Here is a 9,907-nt window from a genome sequence, read left to right on the forward strand (position 1 = left end):
GTGTGTGTGTGTGTGTGTGTGTGTGGCTGACCTTCCTGTGACATCCTGTAGGTGTCCCTGGTGAACAGAGCAGGGGGCAGTTTCCTCTTCACCTGCTCCAGCGTCATACCACAGCTCACCTCTAGTCTGTCCGGCCTGCAGCAGCACAACAGCAGCACTGGTCAGAAACACTGGTGAAATTCCAACCAATCCTGCGCCGCGTGTCTTCACTCACAGTTTGAAAGGAAGAAAGGGCCGCGACGAGGACCGAAGACTGATGGGGAATAACTCCTGACCTTTGTTGACCAGCGGACCGCTCCACACAGTGTAGCGCTTCCCTGCAGCGGGGACAAACAGTGACTTCAGCTGCTTCACCGTCCTCTAGGTGGCAGCAGCAGCAGACAAACATGGCTTTTCAGAGGAAAGGTTGAAATAAAAAGTCTTACTTCGACTTCCTTCAGATGAAAGTGTGTTGAACCTGAGCACAGAAAAAAAAAAGAATCAACCGTGACTGATGCTGACCATACCAGCAGCCGCCCAGCAGGGGGCCCACGTACCTGTGAGCAGCCATAGGAGCCGCAGCAGCCTCTTTGTCTTGGAACTTGAAGGAAACCACGGCGTAAGGACAAATGTGGCGCGGCCGCGGCCTGATCTCCTCAAAGGCAAACTCATAAAAATATTGCTGTGAAAAGAAAAGGATTGAAAAAACAACAACAACAACAACAACAACAACCACCACCAGGACAGAGTGGCTGTGGAGCCAGTGTTCACCTGTGTCAACTCAAACGCCCTGTAGGACAGCAGCGACGTGACCCTGTTGACGCTTTTGGACAGGTGACAGTCAAACTTCGGCGTGGGTTCGATCCCCTTCTTTGGCACGTTCTCGTGGACGTGCTTGATTCGACCCTGAGAGACAGAAAGATGGGTTTAAAGTCCCCCAGAGAAGAAGGAACACAACCAGGGGGCGCTGTTGTTGTGTTGTATTGTTGTTGTATTGTTGCTGTGTTGTTGTTATGTTGTTGTTATGTTGTTGTGTTGTTGTTATGTTGTTGTTTTGTTGTTGTTGTGTTGTTGTATTATTGTTGTTATGTTGTTGTTTTGTTGTTGTTGTGTTGTTGTATTATTGTTGTTATGTTGTTGTGTTGTTGTTATGTTGTTGTTGTGTTGTTGTATTATTGTTGTTATGTTGTTGTGTTGTTGTTATGTTGTTGTTGTTGTGTTGTTGTTTGTTGTTGTTATGTTGTTGTTGTCGTTGTGTTGCCGTTCAAACCTTCATGACTTTGAAAACAACGATGTCTCCTGATGAGCCCACTTCAAAAGGATTCATTTGTAACAAATCAGAGTATTTGGAGAGGTAGACACCTGGAAGGACAGGAGACACCATGAGGTCACAGACCAACAACAACTGACCACCATCACAGCAGTCTTCTCCTGGTCCATCCACCATCACCATCATCATCATCACCGTCACCATCACCATCACCATCATCATCATCATCATCACCATCATCATCACCATCATCATCATCATCACCATCACCATCATCATCACCATCATCATCACCATCATCATCATCATCAGTTCACTACTGACCCTGTCCATGGAGAATCTCCACCCCCTCCTCCCACCTTTCCTCCTCCCCCTCCTGACTCCACCCCACCTCCTCCTCTTCTCCTCCATCACCGTGACCTTGGACGTGGTCAAACCACAGACCTACCGACTGACGGATTTCCCAGTGTGGTTATCTTGGAGTGTCCGACAGAGAGACCCTTCTCACAGATCCAATGGAGCTGGACACAGTAGAACACACACACGTTACAACACACACACACACACACACGTTACAACACAAACACACACACACACACACACACACACGATACAACACACACACACACACACACACGTCACACCACACACACACACACACACACACGATACAACACACACACACACACACACACACACTTCCATCACCACTGTGTTCCTGAGGTACTGACCTTGGACTTGTCTGGATACAGGAAGCAGTAGGACTCGGACAGTTCTGGTTCCGTCCGCCCCTCCTGCTTCATCTCCCTCCGCTTCTCAATGAACTGGTGGAGAGGTCAGTGGAGAGGTCATCATCATCAGTTACCACGGCAACACACTCATCTGCTCATTGACACTGTGTGTGTGTGTGTGTGTGTGTGTGTGTGTGCTTTAAATCAGCCATTCCTCTCAGATTAATTAACTCATTAATGAGCAGCTGGGACCAAAACACACAACTTTACCACTGACCCACAGCACTGACCCACAGCAGTGACCCACAGCAGTGACCCACAGCAGTGACCCACAGCAGTGACCCACCTCCTTCTTCAGCAGTTCGTTGTTGATGAGCCGGGCCTTGCAGTAGGAGAAGGAGCCACGAGACGATGGGTCCAGGTAGAAGGACGACACAATCTTCAGCAGGTCCTCGAACTCTCGGCTGTCGGGGGCCAGAAACTGGTACAGACCTGCACACGGGGGGTGGAGGGGTGGAGGGGGGGGGGGCTGTGTTACTCTAGTCACTTTAGTTAGTTAGTTAGTTAGTTGGTTAGTTAGTTGGATAGTTATCACAGATGAAGGACATCGTCCTCAGTGTCATCACACATCACTAAACCAAACCTGGTCTCACACACAGACTGGTCACTGGTCACTGGTCAGCAGTGACCAGTGACCAGTCCAGTCCTCAGTGACCACACACCGACCGGACCTCAGGACCACCGGGGTGCACACACTCTCCGAGCGCCGCGCTCTGTGACAGGCACAGCCGGTATCCCGGAGCGGACAGCGGCTAACACGTCCCTGCTAACCGCTACAACAGCGCCACACACCGGTTCAAACCGAGCAGCTCTACCGTGGGGACCCGTTTACTTCCACCACAACAGTCGGCTACTACCAGGTTAGCTTCACGGAGCACCGTTACAGATACAGCAACATGGCACCACCTTTCCGTTCTCTCGTCTTCCTCGGAATCTGGAAGTTTCTTCGCGGCAGCTCCTCGCTCGGCTTCTGTCCCGGGGAGGGAGAACAGCTGAGGCTCCGGGCGCCTGTGTGCGGGTTCCTGCGCCGTTCAAGGGCTTCTTGTTCGGGCATTACACCGTCTCCACAGACAGCCTGATCGCCATTTTGGTTGGCTTGGGCCGAGCTAGCAGCGGGATTCTTGTGGTGCTCGTCAGCACCGGGCTGAACGAGGGCCGCATCCGTACATCCAGAGTTCTTTCTCCCCGCTGCGCTGGGATTCAAGGCCATGTTCGGCCACGGTAGCACTGCTGATCAGAGCGCCGCTTCACACACACACACACACGCACGCACACACTCGCTGCTCATCACCCAGCCTCCGCCATTGTGAAAGTGACGTCACCGTTCTTCTCCACTGCAAAAAGGTGCCGTCACTTTTGGAATATAAGAGAGAATCCGCGCCTACTATCGGTGGAGGCAGGAAAGTGCATCAACTGACGGAGGTCTGTTGTTAATGGTTTGGTCAACGTCAAAATCTTTGAACAAAAGCAAACCGGAAATGACATGACTGTACTGCACTGTACTGTACTCTACTGTACTGTCCTGTCCTGTACTGTCCTGTACTGTCCTGTACTGTACTGTACTGTACTGTCCTGTACTGTCCTGTACTGTACTGTACTGTACTGTCCTGTACTGTCCTGTACTGTCCTGTACTGTACTGTACTGTACTGTCCTGTACTGTCCTGTACTGTCCTGTACTGTACTGTACTGTCCTGTCCTGTACTGACCTGTCCTGTCCTGTACTGACCTGTCAGGGAGGGGTCAGGAGAAGGTTGGTTATTAATGAATTCATTTATTAATTGTTACGAGCCTGTAATCACTTGTTGGTGAAACTGAACTTTAGCTGCATTTTTTTTGCCTCACATCATACTTGACCACTGAACACACACACACACACACACTGTTTCCTGCAGTTATAAAAAGCAGCAGCGCTGCTTCACACCCCCTGCCCCCCCGCCGTGCTGCCCCTGCCGTAAACATCAAACTCCTTGTAGTGCAGGTAGTCTTTCAGCCTGGGGGGGAGGGGGAGGAAGTTGATGAAGCAGGGGGACCTGAGGCGCAGGCTGCTCAGACGCTCCCTGATCCTCAGACGACACAGGTGCTTCAAGCTGCGGGCGTTTCCTGAGGACAGACGAAGACGCTGCGCGGTCAGAGACCCGGTCGCTGTTGAAGGCAGCGTCAAAAAAAAACCCAACTTCTTACTTTGGATGCGACAGATGTGCGGCCACTGGGTCTGCTCCTCCAGACTGTCCTGAAGTCTGGTACAGAAGGACACGTGGTCGGTGTAGTCCAACATGATGAGCACCAGCTGAGCAGACAGGTGTCTCAGCCAGGACACGGAGACCACCTGACAGAACTGAAGTGGTCCACAGTCACTGGTACTGTCACTCACACACACACACACACACACACACACACACATTCTGATTGACTCACCACCGTGTCTTTGATGACGGGCGTGGCCCAGGGGGCGTGGCCGTGGGAACCGTCTCCGTAGGGACAGTCAAAGCAGCGTTTGACGTCGTAGCCGTGATTCAGGAGCATCCTCAGCATGACCTCGTCCTTCAGGGCAAACTGAAGGGCAGACGGGAAGTGGGTGGTGTTGACCCGTGAGTAGTAGTTTACATTTGCCCCAAATTTCAGCAGTAAGTTGATCAGGTCGTAGTTGCCCTGCCTCAGCGCCACCTGGAGGCAGCTGACGGGATCCTGGTTCACCATGGCCCCGGCTCCTAACAGCAGACGGGCGCAGTGAATGTCGTTGTTGGACACAGCGAAGAAAAGGGCGGAGCGGCGCTCATCATCGTACTTCTGTCGCACCTTTGGGTGCAGCATGAAGTTGGGGTCGTAGCCCGCCTTGAGCAGGATCTCCACACAGGGGGGGTGGCCCCCAGCAGAGGCAGAATGAAGAGGACTCATCCCACTGTCCTTCACAGCTTCCATGGTGGTCACTGGGACGAGGCGCTCCAGAGCCCTGAGGAAGAAACCAACAAGTCATCAGGGGGTCAGGGGGTCTGAGGGTCAGGGGGTCTGAGGGTCTGGAGGTCTGGGGGTCTGAGGGTCTGGGAGTCTGAGGGTCTGAGGGTCTGGAGGTCTGGGGGTCTGAGGGTCTGGAGGTCTGGGGGTCTGAGGGTCTGAGGGTCTGGGAGTCTGAGGGACTGGAGGTCTGAGGGTCTGGGAGTCTGAGGGACTGGAGGTCTGAGGGTCTGGGGGACTGAGGGTCTGAGGGTCTGAGGGACTGGGGGCCCAGACTCACGGCTCAGGTCTCACACACATTTAGAATTAGTGTCGCAGAACCAGTGAACCTGAACCATAGCGTCTGGGCTGGGTTCATATATTTATGTCCTTGGGTTTATTACCACCTCCAGGGTCAGAGGGGTAGAAGACCTCCAGGGTCAGAGGGGTAGAAGACTCACTCACAGTCTGTGTCCGTGGTAGGCCGCACGGTGAATGGGCAGGTGTCCACCACAAACAGTGTTTGGATCCGCTCCGTGGTCCAGAAGTACTGAGACGATGTCAGGGTTTCCACAAACGGCTGCGTCCGACAGAACAGTGTGGGACTCTGAGTCACAGCACCACACTGTGGCTCCTGTCAGAAGTACAGCAATATAAATGTAAAGAAAGTATAAATATCTATGAAGGAGTATTAACATCAACAGAACTGACGTGATGAAGGTCCAAAGGTTCTGTTGTGGACTTTGTTCCTCCTCCTCCTCAGTTCAGTACCTTTCTGCAGCAGCTCCTCCACTACGGTCAAATGTCCGTTCTGAGCCGCCAGAGCCAGGGGAGTTCTGTCGGTGATGTCACGGACGTTCGGGTCGGCACCGGACTCCAGCAGCAGGAAGACAAAGTTCTCCAAGCCTAAGAAGGCACACTCGTGGAGCGCGGTCCTGTTCAGTGGCCCGGTTTGGTCCACACTGGCCCGGTGCCTCAGCAGCAGCGTGGCCAGGTCGTACTGATCGTTCAGGATCGCTGAGAAGATACGGAGGAAGAAAAGTGAGTTTCTGAGGACATGTCGTCTCCTGAGGTGGACTCTGGGGGGGGGGGGCTTTATAGGTCTCTAAGAGAAGACATGGACAACACAACACTGCTGGGACAAAACTGTCCTCTGGGACACTGGAACAAGTCGGAACAAGCCGTGTCCCTCACAGCGTCCTCCTCGTCCCCTGGACTCCTACCTGCCACCAAGGGAGAATTCTGCTCATCGTCCTGGAGGTCCGGGCTGCTGCCGTTCTGCAGCAGGAAGGTGGCGCTGTCCCTGAGACCATGGACCACGCTCAGAAACAGAGGCGTCTCACCTTTCAGGGTGCGACAATGAGCAGCATCAGGTGGTGATGCTAGAACGCAGAGAGGAAATTCCTAATTTTCCAGACATTTAGGAAAATAGAAAAAAAGAAAAAGAAATAAGGAGAGAGCAAGTACCGGAGAAGATGAGTTCTAGAACGTTGGTGCTGGTCTGGACCGCTGCCTCGTGCAGGGGAGTCCATCCTCTGTGGTCCAGTCTGGACAGAGACTCCGGCTGTTCTGTCAGTCTGTTGAGGACGTCCTGGTCACCTGCAGTAGAACACGTGTGGTCAGCGACTCCTCCTCCTGCGGAGACGTCACAGTTTTCAGTTCAATCTGGTTACCGTCTTTGATGGCTTTGAAGATCTCATCTGGATCTTCACTGGGTTCACCATCACTACCAGGAGAGAGAGAGAGAACGTTAGCAGAGGTCCAGTTGAAGACAGAAGGTTCTGGGTTCAAACGGGTTACCCTGGCCCGAGGCCTTTGCGTTTCCTGTACTGGATCAGACTCTGTTCCCTCAGATACTGCGTGGCCTCGTCTTCATCGACGTCGTCCTCTGATTGACAACAGTCGTCTTCTGCCGGTGGGTTCATCGGTGACGTCTCTCTGTGGAGAAACAGCCATCGTGTCAAGAACACAGAAACAGGATATGACATCATCACGGCTAAATGCTTTGCTAGTACTGCTAACCGCTCAAAGTACTTTACACCATCTGACAGGGGGCGATGTTTTACCTCCCAAGTCTGGAATGGAACCCACAACCCTGCATTCACGATTCACGACCTACCATTCCATTGACGTACAGTGGGGGGGGGGGGGGGGGGGGGGGGAGTACTTTGAAAGTACTTTGTAATAAAACAGTTTGAACGTGGAACTCCCCTCGACGTTCCTGTCTTTGATTTTAGACAAAAGAAAATCCAGTGACGACAACGTTAATACAGATTTAAAGACATTTTAATTTGGAGGAAAAAGTTTGGGAAAGTTTTGACCTGCAGTTCCTACAGAGCCACTAGAGGGAGAAAAAAAAACAGTTCTGGTGTGTCTGGTTTGTCCTGTCTGTGACCAAAGACACTGACCACAGACAGATCACATCACAACCATAACACACAGAAAATAGACTGGCCATGAGTCCAGTCTACAGACCTGCTGTCCTTACCTTCAGTCTTGCAGCGCTCCAACAGTAGCTGTCACCACACACACTCCACACACACACTGGAGCTGTTGACATGGGTTCTATAAATACCACATGACACGGTGTTGGCAGTCGGAGCAGCCCTGACCCACGGAACTCTGGGAAATCTGGGAGTTTCTCCACAGCAGCTTAGCATAAAACCAAACAGCATAAATGTTGACATAAAAAGTCTACATTTCCAGCGGCCAGAATCGTCTCTCATAAAATCAATACCGTGGTCCACCAGCAGGGTTGCCCACATCAAAAAATACACACGTACACAAAAGTCATTTTATATTTCACCAGAAGATGGCAGTAGACTCTCCCCTGCGTGACATCATCATCAAAACCACAGTTTTTCAGCCAGACCTGCTGTGTTTACTGCAGTCTACACCTCAGTCTACACCTCAGTCTACATCTCAGTCTACATCTCAGTCTACATCTCAGTCTACACCTCAGTCTACACCTCAGTCTAAACCTCAGTCTACACCTCAGTCTACATCTCAGTCTAAACCTCAGTCTACATCTCAGTCTAAACCTCAGTCTACATCTCAGTCTACATCTCAGTCTACATCTCAGTCTACATCTCAGTCTACACCTCAGTCTACACCTCAGTCTAAACCTCAGTCTACACCTCAGTCTACATCTCCGCCTACACCTCAGTCTAAACCTCAGTCTACACCTCAGTCTACACCTCAGTCTACATCTCCGCCTACACCTCAGTCTAAACCTCAGTCTACACCTCAGTCTACATCTCAGTCTACATCTCAGTCTACATCTCAGTCTACACCTCAGTCTAAACCTCAGTCTACACCTCAGTCTACATCTCCGCCTACACCTCAGTCTAAACCTCAGTCTACATCTCAGTCTACACCTCAGTCTACACCTCAGTCTACATCTCAGTCTACATCTCAGTCTACATCTCAGTCTACATCTCAGTCTACATCTCAGTCTACATCTCAGTCTACATCTCAGTCTACATCTCAGTCTACACCTCAGTCTACACCTCAGTCTAAACCTCAGTCTACACCTCAGTCTACACCTCAGTCTACACCTCAGTCTAAACCTCAGTCTACACCTCAGTCTACATCTCAGTCTACATCTCAGTCTACACCTCAGTCTAAACCTCAGTCTACACCTCAGTCTACACCTCAGTCTACACCTTCACTTCACTTTAATGAAGGTCAATTTTTTATTGTTTTTCTACTGAGGAAAATAAACACGGAGCCGTATTACTGCCACACTGAGGGGGAAAAAGGAAGTCCTGGTGTGTTTTCAGCTTTGGTTCTTCAGTCTTTCCTGGTTCTGGCCTCTGGGGTTCTAGTCCCAGGAGTGGACCCTCACAGTCACACACACTGACCCACTGTGCTGCATCTGCATCAACGTGGGCAGTTATAAACCACATCTCTCTGCTGCTGTGACTCTACTGCCCTCTACCGGTGACACAGGGACAGAGTCACGTGGTCTCAGCGCCTGGCGTCATGATGAAGAGTCTGGAGACAAACGTCTTCCGTTCAGAACATCAGAACATCATAAACTTACTTCATGGAGTGACGCCATTCTCTCACCAGGTGGCGCTGCAGTCACAGGTGAGGCCAGACGACTCTGATCCACCATGATACCTTTGAGTGCCGCGTGGAAATGTGAAAACACATGCATTCAAGAGTGTCTTCAGTTCTGGAGGCAGGACACGTGACTGATGACAAACCTGGGGGACGCGGACCCCCAGGGTTACATGAGGGCATGTCGTAGGAGACAGGAGCTGACTCGGCAGTTTACAGACTGCAGTTGTACTTGTTGAAGGAGGAGAGTACGCGGCCGTGAGGCTTTACAAAGAGTATTACAGTTTATTAATATATTTTCATAAACAAGTTTAAGACCGTATCAAAAAATCAGTAAAAACATTAGATTTGAATCATTTTCATGAAGTGAGATCAGATATGAAATGGACAGAGTCCCCCCCCCTTCACATGATGATGTCATACTGTGGGGGGGCAAAGTTCAAACCTTCTGGTACCCTCACAGAATACAAAGTCTGATGAAACACACACACACACACACACACACCACCAGCCTCCTGGTCTTCTAACTGAGTGAACACAGACATCATCTATTCACAGCCACACAGTTATGTACATACCCTTTGACCTTTGACCTCTGACCTCTGTTGCCATGACAACAAGCAGTGCGCTGAAGTTAGCAGTGAGAGTACTCAGATACACAGCAGTAATATTACAGTACTCTAACATCCAGCACCCTCTGGGTGTGGTTCTTCACCCGACCTTTGACCCTTGACCCCAGCCTCAGCATTTTCATTGTCGGTGCAACAGCAGTAAAGATTATTTTTCTCTACCTTGACCAGTGAAATGACCAGTGGTCTGGTCAGTGTCCGTGTCGTCTGTAATAGTCCTGTGGTCCAGGGGTGAAGATGG

The 9,907-nt window shown here is 51.0% G+C and overlaps 2 protein-coding genes across 3 annotated transcripts in view; both read right to left on the reverse strand.

Moving 5' to 3' along the window:
* Positions 1-3,565, reverse strand: part of LOC103385465 (protein TASOR-like) — a 13,310-nt gene extending 9,745 nt beyond the window's left edge. The window contains 10 exon segments of the mRNA XM_025059166.1: positions 32-135; positions 215-317; positions 426-457; positions 537-661; positions 751-885; positions 1,250-1,341; positions 1,698-1,770; positions 1,981-2,073; positions 2,327-2,472; positions 2,947-3,565. Of these exon segments, the coding sequence (XP_024914934.1) occupies positions 32-135; positions 215-317; positions 426-457; positions 537-661; positions 751-885; positions 1,250-1,341; positions 1,698-1,770; positions 1,981-2,073; positions 2,327-2,472; positions 2,947-3,250 (1,207 nt within the window). The 5' untranslated portion in view covers positions 3,251-3,565.
* A 145-nt stretch (positions 3,566-3,710) lies between these two features.
* Positions 3,711-7,762, reverse strand: asb14b (ankyrin repeat and SOCS box containing 14b). 2 transcript variants are annotated; one of them, XM_017035834.2, is made up of 10 exons: positions 7,461-7,762; positions 6,773-6,910; positions 6,646-6,698; positions 6,440-6,571; positions 6,196-6,354; positions 5,744-5,989; positions 5,438-5,606; positions 4,457-4,991; positions 4,223-4,376; positions 3,711-4,141 (listed from the first exon to the last, which is right to left on the reverse strand). In XM_017035834.2, exons 2-10 carry the CDS (start codon positions 6,895-6,897, stop codon positions 3,957-3,959), a joined length of 1,758 nt encoding a protein of 585 aa, XP_016891323.1. In that variant the 5' UTR covers positions 6,898-6,910; positions 7,461-7,762; the 3' UTR covers positions 3,711-3,956. The 2 variants fall into 2 exon arrangements, with proteins under 2 accessions (XP_016891323.1, XP_008317699.1); XM_008319477.3 differs by lacking the exon at positions 7,461-7,762 and having other exon boundaries at positions 6,773-7,113.
* Between the last annotated feature and the right edge of the window lie 2,145 nt (positions 7,763-9,907).

Source organism: Cynoglossus semilaevis, chromosome 10, assembly GCF_000523025.1.
Source record: "Cynoglossus semilaevis isolate Cse_v1.0 chromosome 10, Cse_v1.0, whole genome shotgun sequence".
NCBI lineage: Eukaryota > Metazoa > Chordata > Actinopteri > Pleuronectiformes > Cynoglossidae > Cynoglossus > Cynoglossus semilaevis.